Genomic DNA, 18,082 nt, shown 5'->3' with positions numbered 1-18,082 from the left:
TCTCAGTCTGTGTCTCAGTCTGTGTCTCAGTCTGTGTCTCAGTCTGTGTCTTTTGCCCTTACTTCAACTGTCCAGTTTACCACTCCAGGCTGATGGTCAATGTAAAATGAATATTTTTCTTATCTTTAGTAATATAACATTTAATAATTATTTCATTTAACGCAATGTTTGTTTTTATTAATATATTCCTTGGAATATGTATTGTTAATTCCACGTTCAAAAATAAAAAACCCAGTAGACTGACCTTGAGATTGGCCTCTGGCACAATGACTGTGTATAAAACAAAATTTCTAAAAAATGAAGCCTCTATAGTCAACCTCTCTAGATGGTTGCAGTATGATGTGACGCTCATTTCTAATTGATTTTCTCCTCTCAACTCTTTTAAACCATTTCCATATTTTAATTCCGTGTCATATTTGTATATATATAATGTCTGTATGTTTGTTGTCGTTCATACTAAAACACTGTTTCTCCAAATGCCACTTTTACAAGAGACAGAAGAGTGCATATGAATTTTCCATGAAAGTTGATGTAAACAGTTTGTTTTGGAGCATGTCAAAAAGCGCAAAGCATTATGTAATTTAGGGGTGTGCCATATCGTATCATACATGATGATATCGTCAACATTTTTAAATATCGTGAACGATATTATACCCTAACATATCGTGCCATATCACCTATCCCATTTCCTATTATATATCTCATAGAGACCGATTATATCTGTCCAGGATCGTTTATTTTACTTTAATCCTGGATATTTGGAGATCATGACATTCTGGATTATTTCTGTTGCAAATCTGATAAAATTCTTGTATTTTTTAATATCTCACTTAGGGGTCTGCAGTATTTTATTGTATGTAATAATAAAAAATATATATTTTCTTGTAGTGTATAGTGTATTTTTGAAATCATTTTTCAATCATCAGTGTTTTGTCATATCGCCAAGAGTATAGTTATCACGAAAATACCATGAAATATTGTGATATTATTTTAGGGCCATATCGCCCAACCCTAATGTAAATGTATTGTAAAATACACAAGCCCGGATGCTCCATCCGTGCCAACCCATGTGAAGCTCCAGCAGATCCAAGTGTGCACCTCACTGTGATTTTCTACTGATTCTTCCAGAATGCTTGCTCTGTTTCAAATGTGTTTCACTGGTGTTTCAGCATTCTAGGAATTCTAGAGGCGGCAGCCTGCAGCCAAATTACTTAGTCCAGTGTTGAAGCATGTGCCAAAAATTGACCCGAGGGCTGTTTAAAATGTACCAGGGTCAAACCAGATTTTAAATATAGGCAGCTCTTCTGTATCTGTGGAGTGTTTTTGTGTGGTTGAGTGGGTGTTTTGAATTCATCAGCTCTGTGCTTGTTTTTCACTGTGTGTGTGTGTGTAGGTCCCAGAGGACATGCAGGATAAGGAGTTTGCTGCTATTCTGCAGGATGAGCCTCAGCAGCCTCTGGCACTGGTGCCTCTCACCGAGGAAGAGCAGGTGAGGGGGAAAAACACACACACAAAGCCTCTGGTGGTGTGTCTCACCAAGGAATAACAAGACACATACAGGTTAGGTCACATATGAGCCAAAACACACTTATTTACCAAACACAGAAATCACGATAGTTATAGTATACACACATGCTCTTTCTTCCTGTGAGCTTTCAGTCTATTTTACTCATAAATAACTCTAATTTATGTGTGTGTGTGACGTAGGTTGGGGCAGAAAATGCTCAAGAGTCTGTTCACAGTGCTGTTATTTGAATGAAACCTTTTGCTCATTACAAAAAAAAAAACGCTGTAACTTGCATTTATTGGCTGGTTTATGCAAGCTGAATTGATTGTAGCAGAGGTAGCTTTTAGCTTTTCCTCCAGGTTTGGCTATTTTGAGTCTTATCTGTGATTATAAAATAAAAGCTGGTGGCTTTTCTTCCTGTATGTGTTTCACTCCAGATTTAGTCAAGTTAGTCCAGTTTGCGTTTGAGGAAGCAGACATTCAGGAGACAAGATGGTAAAAGGTAGTGTTAGCTAAGTGTCTGTCCTGGATTGCTTTTCCCAGCTTTTATTTTGTGGCGTTTTTCTGCAAATTTGGATTTACCATATGTGTACAATGGCACAGGAAAAGCCATATAGAAAGTTATAAGGCCTGGTTCACATAAGAACCTGGTTCCCCAAAATCTTGAGTTCATATTCTGCTCACAGATATCAGCAACACCATGTTGTCCTGTAGTTGCTGTTGTGTTTTACCATTTGCCTAGCCCAGACTAAAGCTTTACTAATGTGCTTAGGTGTATGTATATTTTTTCTAGGTAAAAATAATTGAATTGAATATATTCCACCACTGAGTCACCACTGTATTGAAATGTTTTTGAGGTTTCGAAATTGACTTGTTTTCTACCTCTGATTTGCTTTTGTCATTTTTTTTTTCCAATCAATGGGGATCAGTGCTTGATTTCTCCTCAGAGTTACTTTTGTGTTACAGCCTGGATGAGGCAGAGTCACATGACTACACCCGTGTTAGTGGAATCTAAGACAGAACCTGAACACAGCGCGAAATGTGTCAGTATGAAACAAAAATTAAAAAAATCAATAAAAGCATGATATGAGCAAGATTAATTCAATTAGAGGTTCTGAATGTCTATTTTAATTCGTTTTTCATTAATTGCCTGCCCCTAGGTTCAGTTTTTCACTTTTGTGTGTCAAACATTCATTATGCAATGCCAAGGAAAATGCAGTTTGACATTTTAAGACCCTTTTAAGGACTGTGATTACACTCTGCTTAAACAGTGCTGAAAAGCTGAATAAGGATTGTAATTAAGTTGTGTGTTATTCCTGTCAAGGTTATTACACATTTTCTCTGATTTTTAACCTTAGTTTCTTGTCTGTTTCTCTCGTCAGCGGAACTTCTCCATGTCCGTTAACAGTGTGGCTGTGCTGAGGCTTATGGGTAAAGGGGGTGGCACTGTCCCCGCCGGCATGGCCCGTGGCAGAGGCAGTGTGAGAGGTGGCCGAGGTGAGCTGACCAGAGAGAACACTCATTATTGATTAACAAGCCAGTGGGTGACATGATCGCCTTCTACTGTCTGGCAGTTTAAGGATCCACTTCAAACTGTATAGAATGGAGAAATGTGGCACATTTAATACATATATACGTTTATATATTTCAGTTTAAAAATCTTAAAGAAATACAGAAGTATTTTTGGAGCTAAAAGATTAAAATTACAACAATGAATAAGTTTAAAGTGAGAAAAGCTTTTAAGAAATATCACAATGAATGTACACATTGCCATGTTTTGTTTGTGTATGTTTGTAGGCAGAGGCCGAGGAGAGGGAGGGTTCTACCAAAGAAGTACTGAAGAGGTTGGTGAGGTGGGCTTCAACAGAACTGTTAGAGAGATCCACCGCAGCCAGAGCTGGGATGACAGGTATAGATATTATCTTTCTTGACTGGGAGAAAGGGTTAATTACAAGTCTAGAAGGTTTAAAATGTTTTATTAAGTTCAGAAGCCAAATGTGGATTATGTTAAAATTGTGAAGAAATAATGCTGTAGGTAAAAAAAAAACTTATTTTCCGCACATTTACTCTTTCTACACTCCAAGATCCTTATGGTTATCCTGTGCAAATGTTTAGGTATCTTTCAGATCAGGAGTTAACTGTTTTCCCTTTCACAAAAACATGCTTCACACACTTTTCAATAAATTCAGTTGGCTTTTTTTTATCCACAATAACTCTTCTGGCTTCTGAAGATGTTTTGTAGCAACTTCAAACTATGAGTTTTGAAATGAGTTTACAGACAAGGTGTCATTCTTATGACTCTTTTATAAAGATTGTTTCTGGAAACAACACTGCACAAAGGAATAGTCCACCACTTTTCTGATTCAAAAACACATTCATTCAGGTTTGTTATTTACCTCTCTTACCAGCATACAAGCAGTTCACTCTAAGAGTTTTCATGGTCTTTCAAATCTCACCTTAATTGCCATCATTCTTCTGAATTACCATGTATTATTGATATTCTGCACAGTAGAAACTGCAAGAAATGCTAGAATGTTGTGTTGTAGCCTTAATTAAATAATAAAATATAATATAGTGATTAAGATAACAAGTGAACTGTTTAGAACACATAATTTGTGTTTTTTTGGTAAGTATCAGAATCTGTGTGTGCCTACTACTTGTAATTAAAAATGCATATTGTTTTACTTGGTCAAGGATGACCAACTACACACTTGCATATATGCATGCACATTAGGTCTTTCACAATAACTACATTATCGACTTACCGTTCAATAAATTGAGATGACCTCAATCATTTCAATTATCGTGATATCGTCCATTGTGTTTGCACTTACAAAATGCACTTATATTGTGACTGTGGGCGTGGCTGCACCTCTATAAGGAAAAATACCCTCTTTTAACACCCAAAACAAACTTAAAGAAACAGTAACGGCCCAGTTGTAGTTGCTTAACTTTAGTGTCTTAGGTTCATATTGCCTCAGCCTTCCGTTCACCATCAGCGTATCTCTAGAGTGAAGGCTGAGGTAGGGTCTTAATGCCGGTTCAATGCGGGCCAGCTGGGAAAGACCGGGGCTGCACGCCATGGAGTGGGGTGGACACACGGTTCCCCTGCCTCTGTACTTTACAATGTGTGTGTAAATATATGTAGTACACACTGAAGACCCTACTATAACCTACTATTGTTACAAAATTAGGTGCATAAACAGGAATGGAACGTTTATTTTATTTAAAAGAGTTCATTCCTTTGTTACGATATTATGTTATTATTTTATTAGTGCCAAATTAGTTTTCTAAAAATGCCAACAATATCGTTTATCGCAATAATTTTTGGAACAAAATATTGTTTGCAAATGCACATATATTCCTAGAGCTGTTAAAATAGTATAAATAATATTATGCTATGGATATGATTTCTACAATTTTATTACAAGGCAGTGGTTGCCCCTTTCATCTTGGATCCTGAGATGATAAAAGCCAACATAGTGTTTTTTTTTTTTTTTTTTTACTTGTGAAGTAATAATCACAGTCTCTGTATCTGATCAAACAACTAAACTACAATATGTTCAGCCAAGAATTTCAGTCCAAAAGCACATACAGAACACTCATTAATGTTCCTGTGCGAAGGTTAAGTACTTTACAGTTTGCAAATACCTTCTGTAGCAGTTTGTAGCCCTAAAATATGAGTAAGATACCATTAGGTAATACTTCCAGGGCTGCAAACCTGTAGTGTAAATGTGTGATGATAACATATACTGTATGTGTTGCAGATAATGCAACTAAAATCTGTTTCCGTTCGTTCAGGGGCGAGAGGCGTTTTGAGAAGCCCCTGCGGAGGGAGGCCCTGCGGGTTGGCTTTGAAGAAGTGGGCTCCGGGGGGAGGAAGGAGTACATGCGTTCAGACAGCGACAACTGGCGCACACTGCGAGAGGAACACGAGCAGGAGGAGGTGGGAGACCTGGGTGGGAGCTGGAGACTCGCTGGCTCACGTCGAGATGGTATGCATATACCAGCACACACACACACACACACACACACACCTACTCAGAATCATGCAAACAACTGCACATATCTGTCGTGTGTTTTTACAACTTTTCATGCCACGACAAGACTAACCGTGGAACGCATCGTTTGGCTGTTAATTAACTTTTCCCCTCTGCAGATTTTCAACTGTACTCAATTAGCCTAGATCCATTTGGTGGCCGCTTAAGTTTAGCAATAGTTTTGCAAACTGCACAACTGAATCATCACAAGAGCTGCTTCAAAAGTAAAAAAAAACCCTCTAGTAAACCCGCTTATGGTTTCTAATGCTGTATGACTCACAGGCATAAAAACGGAAGACTATACCAACACTGCATAGAGCCTCTGTTTACTCTCAAAGCAACTTCGAGTCTACAAAGCACAGATTCCACTAAATGTTGGAAACCTTTTTAAGATTCTGGTCCGTGTTGATTTGATTGCATCACAAATTCTACAGATTCTTAGAAGCACTAGCATGCATTGAATCCCCCATTCTACCACAACCCTCTACTGAGTACAGATCTTAGAAAATATACTAAGAACTATGGGTGGACTTAAAATGATGCAGTATTTCAGGGTATTTTACGATGTATGACAATGTTTTCGGCGATGTGACAAAACACTGAAACATATTTTATTGCTTTAAAGAACAAACTATTGCAACAAAAAATCTGTAAACTTTTTTTCTATTTTGTGATTATAAACGTACCTCAAAATAGATAACATTAAAAAAAATATATAATGTAATGTGACAAAAAACCTAAAGAACTAAAGTGCAGGACATTAATTTTATTTGACAATTAAAAAAAAGAATGCTTTCAAAACAGAATAACTATCACAGTATGCTTTATTTTTAATCATTTACAAAATTATACCAACATGGTTGTGTACAGTACAATATATAGCACAGCCCCTTTGATGACCTTTTTATTGAAAACCACTGAACTCATGTCATGTTTATGAAACCAGTTTAAGACTGTGATGCTGGGTGTAACTATTAAAGGATGGGTCATTTGTGGTAACGAAGAAATGCACACAGTCAGCCACAATATTTAAATAGCATGTGGCATTGACAAACCCAAAGTGTGCCCAGTGTGTCCTGCATCAGCCTGCACTGCTACCATGTTGTTTTTTGTTGTTGTTGTTTGTGTGTGTGTATATATATATATATATATATATATATATATTATATGTTTTTTCTTTTTTTATGTAAAATATAATTGTAAGTTTTTTTTTTATTATTCTAAACATTTTATATAATATAAGGCATGCATAATTTGTACGGTTTACTTTTTTCACATTAAAAAATTAACATTAAAATCATTCTCATAGCTCCAGTGAGAAAGGGGTTCACCTGGAATAAAAAAAGATTGATTCTTTTTAAATGTATTAATATATAGATTTTTTTTTTATTTTAAACAACCACATTATTTATTAAGAACATATTGATGCTGGTATAAATAGCCTAGTCTGCACCCACTTGTACACACAGATACAGTTATTCACAACGACAGAGTGCAGCATCTGTCTTCCTTCCTTGTTGCCATAAGTAGCATGCGTTAATTAGTACATATTGCTCATTTACTAAAGCTCCCTCTGTCCGTCTTGTCTCTTTCATCTCCAAGATGGTGGTCCTCGCTCAGCAGGTTGGCGTGAGCATAGTGATGGTCGGCGCAGGAAGTTTGACTTTGACTTCCGGGATGGAGGAAGTGAGGGGGGAAGGAGGAGGGCAGGAAGTGAGGGAGCTGAGGAAGAGAGGGATGGATTGCCAGAGTGGTGCACAGATGAGGAGGATGGAGAGATGGGGACCTTCGACTCCTCTGGGGCGTTCATGTCAATCAAGGTTTGCTTTTGTGTTTTTTGATAATGTGATTTAAGGAAAGAATGATGTGTGTTATGTACAAATGTTACATGCTAAGAATGGAATTTTAATCTTGTCCTTTTTTCTGTTACGTAAAAAAAAACAGAAAGGCTCCAAAGATCTTATCCCAGAAGAGGAGTTTGACTTTCAGGGATTGGAAGATGAGGATGAGTGTATTATGGATGGAGAAAGGAAAAACAGCAATGGTGGAGAGAAACCTGAGAGAGGTAAGGAGTGAAATCAATTTGAACCCTCTTGCAGGTGTGGTCCTACCTGTGGCATTACTGATCAGTACAGTCCCACCTGTGGGAATGGAATGTTCAGTGTAGTGTGTAAACCAGCAGCTTTAGAACAGCAGGGAGAAAACAGAGTACTTAAAAATCTTTAAAAATCGTGTAAATCTGTACGTTTTGCTTGTTTAAAGCAGCAACATGATGTAAGCTTTAGGATATCCATCATGTTGCTTTAAGATAACAACCATGTTGTTACTCCACTAAACAGAATTGGCAGAATAGGGAAAGATAACCATGCTCAAAGATTACGCACAATGCTGTGTAGCCATTTTGAAGTCATATTTGTGTAAAATCCTGTAATTTTACTTTACGGCCTCAGTCCATATGCTTCTTTCATGTTCAGTGATGATTTTTTTTATCCCTCATCTTGTCATGTCATTTAGAGGTGAAATAAAAATGTAGCTTCTACACTATAAAGTAAAAAATGCAGATTCTTGTATAATGTTTCTTTAAACTCTGTGCTTTTTTAAGAAGGCATGCAAAAATAGTATTCCATTAGGCACTTTCCTCACTATTTCCACAAAAAAAAAAAACACATGTAAAATGTCTTTTTCACTTCCATGCTTGTGGTAATTCAATCCTTATCCTGTAACCTCAATATTTTATTTCTGATTTGTGCCACACACAAAAAAAAAACAACACAACTGGAAATTTCTGTTCCACCTTAAATGCTGCAGGAGTGGCAGATTGTGATACTTTTAACCTTTAAAATTATATTTTAAAACCCTGCACACTAACATTCTAAAATGTCATGAAACAGGAACTAGTGTCCCATGACTTTTGGCTTGTCCAATGGAAGCTAAAGAACACTGCACTGACTTGTAGGGCATGCATGTTGGAGATAAGCAGGCCTGCTATTCCATTAATTTGTCGGAACTATGTCCCGATTACAGATGCCTACTATCTCGTCGAAGTTCACTGTAGAAGCAAATGACACGATGAATGGTCCAGCAATCCACAAAATAAACTGTATAAAATATCCCCAATCATTAATATTAAATACAATATGGACTCCCTTAATAGACAAAATCAGATAATCATGACTAGGTGCCTGATTGGACATGCTGCTCTTACCCACCACCACCTCCTGGCTGGTGAACAGACTCCAGCCTGTCAGTTCTGAGATACTATTAAACACATCTTAGTAGACTGTCCTGCACTTTTAACCATCAGAAATAACTTTTATAGGTTTACAAATATGAAAGAACTGTTTGAAAAGATTCCACCAGCTACAATACTTAATTTTCTGGAAGTCCTTCATATGAAGACACTGATTTAAGTCTGTGATTCTCAAGTCATGAACATTGTCGATGCCATAAAATGGCCAACATGTTGCTGATTTGGCACAAAACAACCCAGTAGCAACCAGTAGTAACCAAAACCCAAACAAACAAAAAAAATAATAATTTGTCAATGTATATACCACAGGGCCCATGATCTGATATCTTGCACAGATTTTCCACACTGTTCTGCAGATGTAGTACAGTTGTGTTGTTGTGTAATTGTCACATTCTGAAACACCTGCAGAGCACGTGCCAAAATAATCCACTGGGCAGATGTTTATAGTCAGCCAGAATTTACTTGCAAAATAATTAAATGAGCGCAATTTGATTTTTTCCCGTAATGTTTTATGTAAAATACGTTTTAATGCTACAGTATTTGTCATAAGAAGACATTAACTTAATTTCTTCTCCCTCTTTTTTTCTTTCTTTCTTCCTCTGGTTAGGTGAGAATGACTGTCTGGCTGTTACTGAGGTAGAGGTGAAGTCTCTCCCTCCTTCTTCTCCTCCCTCCTTGACTCTACCCACTCCTCAGTCTGATCCTGTGCCAGCTGCTGCCCCTTCTGTTCTGGAGGATCCTCAGCCTGCCCCCATTAGTAAGATGCCAAGTGAAGGTAAGCAGACCTACCTTTTGTAACTTCTTGCTATGTGTCTGTTGAGCTTTATAACATGTTTACTTTGCTGTGTTTGCATTTGCGCAGTGTTACCAGAGCCCTTGTCTGAGCTGAGCCCCAGTGCCTCCTCCAGTCTGCCTTCATCCCCTCCCTCCTCTTCCTCTGCTGCTACTGACCTCCCGCCATCGGGAGGTGACCCTGAGGATGACGAGGGCCTGAAGCACCTGCAACAGGTAGTGGAAATATTCCTAAATTTCCTGCAATAAACTGCAGTAGTTCTGTGTGCAGTGAGAATGTCCTATTCTTTGTACCGTATTCTGTGCTGCTTGTACACAAGTCACTGGATTGAATAGAATGAGTGAATTGTATGAGTTGCAGGGATTTGCCATATCAAATGATTCACAATTTTGTCAAATTAAGAGGAATATGTATATTGCAAAAATAAAAGAATAGAATTATGTTCGGGCCACATTTACCACTCCTATTAAGGTTCATACGGTCATGAAAAACCTGGAAAAGTAATGGAATTTGAAAATAGCAATTTCCAGGCCTGGATAAGTTTTGGAAAAATAAAAATACCTAAAAAGTTTTGAAAAAGCCATGGAAATTTGGTCTACAATCCTTAGTGTTTCAGTTTATCGATGAAGAAAATATATTTTGAGCTCACAAATAAGTTTATTCAAAAAGTTAATTCAGTAATTTAGCTCTACACAATGGACCTCTCAGGATCTGACACACATTTTATTATTAACAATTGTGTGTCTACATTATCTGATTCATTTTAGGCCTACTATAATCAATTTTAATTATAGTTTAAGTTGATTTTTGGTTTTATCGTCTGTCTGCACTAATATTTTAAAAATTGTATGGTCATGAAAAATTGCCTGAAAAATGCATGGAAAAGTCATGAAAATATAAAGTGTACACGCTGTACTGTTATGTATGTGTAATGTGTTGTATGTATGTGTTTGCAGGAGGCAGAGAAGATGGTGGCAGCTCTGCAGGACACGTCTCTGGAGGAGGAGTGTTTCACTCAGCTGCAAGAGAGCAGAAACACTGCGGCTGCCCTGCCTCTCTCCCACGACTCCGCCATGAAGTGGTTCTACAAAGACCCACAGGGCGAAATCCAAGGTCAGCAAACACACACACATGCATTGTGAAGCATGACATGACTCTACAAAGACATGCAGGGAGAGATTATGGGTAAACGTGAACAGACAAATCCAGCAGGAAGCAAGAGTAATCATGCTTTCTGTCATAGGAGATAAAAAATCATAAATATTTATTCATAAATTGAGATTTGCATTTGAGATCATTTCATCCATCTTTAAAGGATGAATTTGCACAGTTTTTCCAGTTATTTCAAAATCTTGTCAGTCAGTCACCCAAGACATGTTTGGTGTCCCAGATTTGCTTCTGTAGAATTGCACAGGAACTATAAATCACAGCAGCTTATAACAGGGTTCGTATAGTCATGAAAAACCTGGAAAAGTCATTGAATTTATTTGAAAATAGCAATTTTCAGGCCTGGATATATTTTGGAAAAATACAAATACCCAGAAAGTTTTGGAAAAGTCATGGAATTTTCTCTACAAATCTTTGTGTTTCAGTTTATCGATTGAGAAAATGTATTTTGAGTTAACAAATACATTAATTCAATAATTTAGCACTACTTAATGGAGCTCCCAGAATAAGAATCTTATTAAACAGTCATTTTAGGCCTACTATAATCAATTTCGATTATAGTTTTAGTTGTTTTTTGGTTTTATTTTCCATGTTTGCACTGGTGTTTACCATTGTATGGTCATAAAAAATTTGCTTTGAAGGCATGGAAAAGTCATGATAAGAGTGTATGAACCATTAAAGTCACCAATTAGCATTCCCAGCATGTTTTATGAAAGCAAATTATGCATGATCTCACAGTTCATACAGCTGACACCTATCTGACTTAAAGAGGTGATTATTTCTTAGTATTAAACAGAGATGGGCATGGAGGAGGGGCATTTGTGCTGTGTCTTCATCTTCTCTCTCTCTCTCTCTCCCTCTCTCTCTCTCTCTCCCTGCAGGCCCCTTCAGCACGGTGGAGATGTGTGAATGGTTTCAGGCAGGCTACTTCAGCATGTCTCTGTTAGTAAAGCGCGGCTGTGATGAAGGGTTCCAACCTCTGGGGGATGTCATTAAGATGTGGGGGCGTGTGCCTTTCGCCCCCGGACCCTCCCCACCACCACTGGTGAGAATTGCGCAAATACACACAGCTTATATCAGCAGCAAACTAAACACAAAAAAAATCTTACTTTGAAGCATCCCAAGAAAAATGGTGAATCATTCACTTTTTCAAACTTAATAGTTCGAATTAGTATGGCATAGTTTGTCACAGTCCACAGTTTAGTCGATTTATCCAATTATGTGGCTCAAATGTGTTGTAATTAAGTTGTTTTTTTTATTTTTACAAAGACCTGCTGACATTCTGTCTGTCTGTCATTCATCTGGACAGCTCAACCTAATTGATTTGTGTGTTTTGTTTTTTTTTTCTCCTTTTTCCTCAGTGTAATATGGATCAGGAGAGGCTGAAGAAGCAGCAGGAGTTGGCTGCTGCTGCAGCTCTCTACCAACTCCAGCAACAGCAGCTATTCCAGCTCATTAACAGGTGTGTGTGTGTGTGTGTGTGTGTGTGTGGGTGGTGGGTGTGTCTGTGTTGATCAGCATTTTCCAGTATTCCACATATCTCTCTAGACCTTTATCTATGTTTGTCTTTTACTGGTGAAATAAGTAGATTGGTCTCAGCACTCTCTGCTGAATCGTTGTGCGTGGGTGTGTGAGGCTATTCCATATTTTTTTCAGTGTATAATGTCTTATTGCACACTTGCCTTACTGCGCTCCTTATCTTTGTGTGTGTGTGAGTGTAGGTGTGGAGAGCAGGGTATGATGCCTTCGATGAACAGATCAATGTCAGTGCCAGATACAGGGTCCATGTGGGACATGCATACCTCAGCCTCACAGCCGACAGGTAAACAAACATACTTTCACACAAACACTAGCAGTCATGTAAAAAATAGTAGACACAAAATAAATATATATATATTTAACTGTTCCAGAGTGCCTTGTAGGAGTACTGGTCTCCTTGTCTAGGTGTCTCTCTGGCTTGTCCTGTCACAATAATTATGTTATTGACTTATTGTACATAGGCCATTATTTATGTTGTTTTTTTTACATAGGACTTTTATATCTTAATTCCAGAGTATAAACATTCTTAATATTCCAAAATGTGCGAGCCTTATAATTTCATTGACATAAAAAGATCATACAATCTTAAAATGACAATATTGTTTATCGCAATTTTTTTTTAAATTTAATTTATTAAGTCAATTAACTAATTAACTTCAACAATCAAATCAAAGTAAGTATTTGTCTCAGGTTAAAATGGGATGTTGATAAATCCTCTCTAAACGTGTTCAAGTGATCTGCTGCTGATATTCTGATGTTTATTTTATTAATATAAGGCTTTTTAAATACTGTAGTTATAAATTTGGGGTGTCCTCATGTATAAACATTCTTAATATTTAAAAATGAGTCTTATCATTTCAGTGACATAAAAAGATCATAAAATCTTAAAATGACAACATTGTTTATTGCAATTGTTTATTTGCCATGATATTTTAAAAGTCAATTAACTAATTAACTTCAACAATCGAATCAAACTAAGAATTTGTCTCAGGTTAAAATGGTCTTTTGATAAATCCTCTCTAAACGTGTTCAAGTGATCACGCTGCTGATATGCTGACCTTTATTTTATTAATATAATATTATTTTAATAAATACTGTAGTTATAAATTTGCGGTGTCCTCATGTCTTTGTATACCTGTAAATTACACTTCACAGATGATTAAAATTATGTCTTTAGGTGTATTATCTTCATCTTTCATTATTTATAAAATGATCATAGAGCTCATAGAAAGTTTTATGAATGGCCACACATGGTTTTAATATTTACAAACAAACCAAAAAGCTTGCTTTTTCTCTCTTGCTTTTGCTGTTAATCTTTAGGTGGTGAGGCCAGTATATGGGACTTAACTCAGGGTCCAACTCTCGAACAGCTTCAGAAGGTGAGTGCAGCGCCCCCTGTTGCTTGATTAAAAAAAAGGCACCACATCAGTGAAGTGAATGACCAGGATGTTACCTTGCACTTGACCTTCAAATTTTTGACTTGTCGAACGCTCTGTGTACGTGTGTGTTGATTTGCGACTCAGCTCCAGGAGAGACGAGAGGCTGAACTCAGGGCTAAGAGGGAAGAAGAAGAGAGAAAAAGAAGGGATGAAAAGCGACGACAGCAGGAGGAACTAAAGAGGAGAGAAGAAGAGGAACTCTTCAGACGCAAACAGGTGGGTTTTTGTAAGCGGTACAAGCCATTGGATGACTGTTTATAAACCATACCACGAACTTGATTTTAAGCACTACTGCTGAAGATTTGACCTATGGTTTCCCTGCATCTCTCTCTCGTATGGCAGGAGCTGCTAATGAAGCTGCTCCAGCAGGCTCCGCGTCAGGGGAGCACTGGCTCAGGGTCAGGATGGAGCGGAGGCTCCATGTCTGGGCTGGGGAAACAGGGAAAGCCCCTGAACAACCTGCTGGATCTCCAGCAGGAGGCTGAAAGACTTTATAAACAGCAGCACAGAGCCCCGCAACAGCAACGGGTAAGAAGAAAACCAGTTATGTATGTAATGGAAGGTCATAATATTTCGGCTTATGAGTGTACGTTTTTGTAAAAATGAGAGACCAGTTAAAAATTATGAGTTTCTTTGATTTTACCAAATGGAAATTGAAATCATTGAATATAATCAAGACAAAAATTGATGATCACAAGCCATCAAACCAAACTGTACTGCTTGAATTTTTTTTTTTACCAGGAGTGGCATAAAGTTATCCAAAAGCAGTGTGTATGTAAGACAGGTGGAGGAGAACATGCCAAGATGAATGAAAACTGTGATTAAAAACAGGGTTATTCCACCAAATATTGATTTCTGGACTTTTAAAACTTTATGAATATGATCTTGTATGATCTTTGCATTATTTGAGATCCGAAAGCTCTGTATCTTTTTTTTTTTTTTTTTTTTTTTTTTTTTTGTTATTTCAGCCATTTCTCATTTTCTGCAATTAAATGCTCTAAATGACAATATTTATGTTTGGAAATTGGGAGCAATGTTTCCATAGTTTGTAGAATAAAACAACATTGTTCATTTTACTCTGATTCAGAAACTGAAGTGGTCTCTTATTTTTCCCCAGAGCTGTATGTGTCTTAGAACATGTAAAATTGCACATTTTTTACACTGTGATTTCTCTACCTGTTCTCTCTAAAGTGGGGAGCTGAAGGTGTGGGGGCACTGTGGGGTTCTGGAGGCATGGAGGGCAAAGCAGCGGGAGGCAGCAGTCCCTCTGGAGGGAGCATGGGCGTTTGGGACGAGGCCCTAAAAAACCAGAGCGCCCTCCGGAACAGCATGGGTCTGAAGAACAGCCGCAGCAGCCCCTCTCTCAGGTATATAAGCGTGTTCACACAAGTTTAAGAAACTCTGTGACTCAACCCACATGTCAGCATGTTAGTTTGATGGGCATACTACTACTACTATAATATACTATTTTATTCTCTTTTTTTCCATGTTTTTGTAGTGATCAGTACATGATGCTAAATCGACGTAAGCGTACTGAAGAAGAAGACCGCTTGCTGAAGCTCTTCCAGGGGATGAAGGCTCAGGATGGCTTCACTACGTGGTGTGAGCAGATGCTGCATGCTCTTAACACCTCAACCAACAACTCCTCTTCCCAGGACGGTAAGGAATGCCCACTCTCTTTTATTGCTTTTGTTGGTACCTTTGTGTTTAAATCTATTAAATCTATTAAACCTGTTTCCTTGGTTCTGCGCAGTGGCCACCATCGTGACGTATCTGAAGGAGGTGGAGTCGCCCTATGAAGTGCTGGACTTTATCCGCCACTATCTGGGCGACACAGTGGAAGCCAAAGAGTTTGCCAAGCAGTTCCTGGAGCGCCGTGCCAAACAGAAAGCCAACCACCAGAGGCAGCAGCAGCAGGTGTGCATGTCTGAGAGGAAAAAAAACATCTTGCGTTATGTATTCACTGGAAGAGTTTCATATCTGTGGGCTTACTGTTCTTTTTTTTTTTTTTTTTTTTTCTTTAACTCCTTTTGGCAGCTTTCTAAGGAGGTGGCTGGACTGACCATGAACAGCTTCCCTCTGCAGGTAAAAAAAAAAAGAAATAGCATGTATTTGACCATAACTACAGTATCAAAATTTACAGATTTGTTGTGAGCATAATTAGAAGCAAATTTGAGAAAAATCATATATACAAATAATCACATCATAACTGTCTCTCTCTTTTCAGGATTCTATGAGGGGAATGAACCCCACAGCTCTGCAGTCTATGTTCCAGTCAGTGCATTCTGGGAAGGGGGGGATGGGCTATGACCAGGCAGCGAAACTGAAGAAGAAACAGCCCATGATGCTGCACTCTGACCCAAGCATCTTAGGTACACTTCTTGTCTTTATTCGTCTGCTCCCCTACCTTTCTTTTTTTTTTTAGCGGTCTCTCTCTCACCATCTCTTACTATCTTACTCTCTGTCTCTTTCTCTCTCTTGTACCCTTCTCATGAGAACGCATTCAGTTTTTCTCCATCTGTTTGGTTTCTTCCTGTTATTTCTTCTAATTAAGGCACAGTGTATAAATAGATATTCCAAACAGTTGTTTTTATACTAATTAACTTGGTGAGTATGCAGTTAGGTATGTATATTATTTCCAGTTCCGTTACTTCTCATCTACTAAATAACCCATATTTATATTACTTTGTACTTGGCTTTTTCCTGGTGACTGTAACCAAAGTATCAGTCCCCTGTGAGAGGACTAGTTTAGTAAAATGTAATAATAAAATAATTTTAAAAAAAGTGCTGCAAGCATCTTGCATTATAAAGACTGGACCAAAGTTATTAGGCCTGCACTGAAACCTGCAGATTTCTATTGTTTATTTGATTTTAAAGCAACATTGTGGATAATGTTTACTGTAAAATAACATTTTCTAAGTCAAGTTGATGCTTTTTCTTTTATCTTATAAGGAGAATATTGACACAATCACTTATACCTAGGCAAAGCATGTAGGAAATGTTTGTGAGAAATGGAATGCTGCGCAACTTTGTAAAATGGTGTATACAGTTGATATTTCTTTGCTGCGTTTGTCCACATACTTCTTTTACTTTCAGTGATGGTTCAGTATCTCTCTGTAAAATGTGCATGAAAAGCATGTCCTTTAGTGTTGGCACAAATTTCACTTTCTGACTCTGGCTGGGGTGGGCTGCAGGTTTTCTCTAAATTCTGCCTTATGCCTGGATCAGACTACACGATTTTAGCCCAATTTTGACACGATTTTGTCGGCACCAACAAATTGCGTGCATTGGATCCAAATTTAAATTTCAGACAGAGCGTTCTGTGGCGTTCTCCGCGATGACCCACGAACTCACGCGTGTACGCGGACAATGATTGGTTGGTGAGTAACGTGTAGTGTTGCCAATCCCCCGAGAACGATTCAAAACGAAGATAGCGGCTTAATCTGACATAGCGAACATTGTGAGGGACAAAAATGTTGTGTAGTCTGAGCTTGGCATTAAGCTGCATTTCACATAAAACCAGTGTTATACTAATGTATTTTCTAATTTTTCTGTGATGATTCTGAATGCATTTGCAGATATATTAACAGAGATAATAATAGCTTTTAGAGACTGAAGTTTGTGCTTTGAATAGTGTGCACTGGAACTTAAACTTAGGAAAGGAAAGTAAAAGTACACTGGGATTGTAAATATGTGGTTTTGTTTTCGTGTGTGTGTGTGTGTGTGTGTGTAGGTTACTCATTCCATGGTGCAGGGGATCGGATGAGCCTGAGCGAGATGGAGATGGTGGAGGATTACTGAGTCCACAGCAATAGCTACCTGAGGCCTTTTATCCGCGGGTCCAACTAATCAGACTCCGCAAGTCCAATGTGCACTGCTGGGGATTGGGCGGGATTGGGTGGGGGGTGGGGGTGGTTGGTTGGGAGGATGGGGAGAGGAAGAGCCAGGTTTATTGGAGAGGGTGTGTTCTGGGGGTTGAGGGGAGAATGGAGGAAGAATGTAATTTTGTTATAATGGGGGTGAAGTGAGCAATGGTGCTCCCGTCTCCACTATTACACAGCTTCAGACTCCCCCAGCAAAGCCCCCAGGCATGAGGTGATGTGGTATGGGAAACGAGGCATTTGTGTTTTTCGGGGGTGGTTAAACTTCTGGCACTTATAACAATAAGCACCTTACTCAAACTAATGCACTTTATGAAGGCAGGATGCGGACAGAGTTTGTTTATTTTCTTTCTTTTTTTTTTTTTTTAAAGAAGGTTTTACATGTATAGATGTGTGGTATGGATACAAAAATATTCCACATAAATATATACGTGTGTGTGTGTGTGTGTTGAATTAGAACTGGACA

The 18,082-nt window shown here is 38.2% G+C and overlaps 1 protein-coding gene across 1 annotated transcript in view; it reads left to right on the top strand.

Annotated features, from left to right (window-relative positions):
* Positions 1–17,640, top strand: part of gigyf1a (GRB10 interacting GYF protein 1a) — a 38,602-nt gene extending 20,962 nt beyond the window's left edge. The window contains exons 5-25 of the mRNA XM_022678554.2: positions 1,394–1,489; positions 2,890–3,004; positions 3,305–3,416; positions 5,309–5,502; positions 7,150–7,367; positions 7,492–7,612; positions 9,405–9,572; positions 9,660–9,805; positions 10,547–10,703; positions 11,639–11,802; positions 12,119–12,219; positions 12,479–12,579; positions 13,617–13,675; positions 13,820–13,951; positions 14,078–14,263; positions 14,927–15,102; positions 15,234–15,394; positions 15,489–15,652; positions 15,773–15,820; positions 15,963–16,107; positions 17,469–17,640. Coding sequence (XP_022534275.2) covers positions 1,394–1,489; positions 2,890–3,004; positions 3,305–3,416; positions 5,309–5,502; positions 7,150–7,367; positions 7,492–7,612; positions 9,405–9,572; positions 9,660–9,805; positions 10,547–10,703; positions 11,639–11,802; positions 12,119–12,219; positions 12,479–12,579; positions 13,617–13,675; positions 13,820–13,951; positions 14,078–14,263; positions 14,927–15,102; positions 15,234–15,394; positions 15,489–15,652; positions 15,773–15,820; positions 15,963–16,107; positions 17,469–17,536 — 2,832 coding nt within the window. The 3' untranslated portion in view covers positions 17,537–17,640. The remainder of the gene's footprint in view (positions 1–1,393; positions 1,490–2,889; positions 3,005–3,304; positions 3,417–5,308; positions 5,503–7,149; positions 7,368–7,491; positions 7,613–9,404; positions 9,573–9,659; positions 9,806–10,546; positions 10,704–11,638; positions 11,803–12,118; positions 12,220–12,478; positions 12,580–13,616; positions 13,676–13,819; positions 13,952–14,077; positions 14,264–14,926; positions 15,103–15,233; positions 15,395–15,488; positions 15,653–15,772; positions 15,821–15,962; positions 16,108–17,468) is intronic.
* Positions 17,641–18,082: the final 442 nt, after the last annotated feature.

This window comes from Astyanax mexicanus, chromosome 8 (assembly GCF_023375975.1).
Source record: "Astyanax mexicanus isolate ESR-SI-001 chromosome 8, AstMex3_surface, whole genome shotgun sequence".
NCBI lineage: Eukaryota > Metazoa > Chordata > Actinopteri > Characiformes > Acestrorhamphidae > Astyanax > Astyanax mexicanus.
Note: the sequence above shows the minus strand (reverse complement) of the source record. Positions and strands in the feature narration are given on the sequence as shown.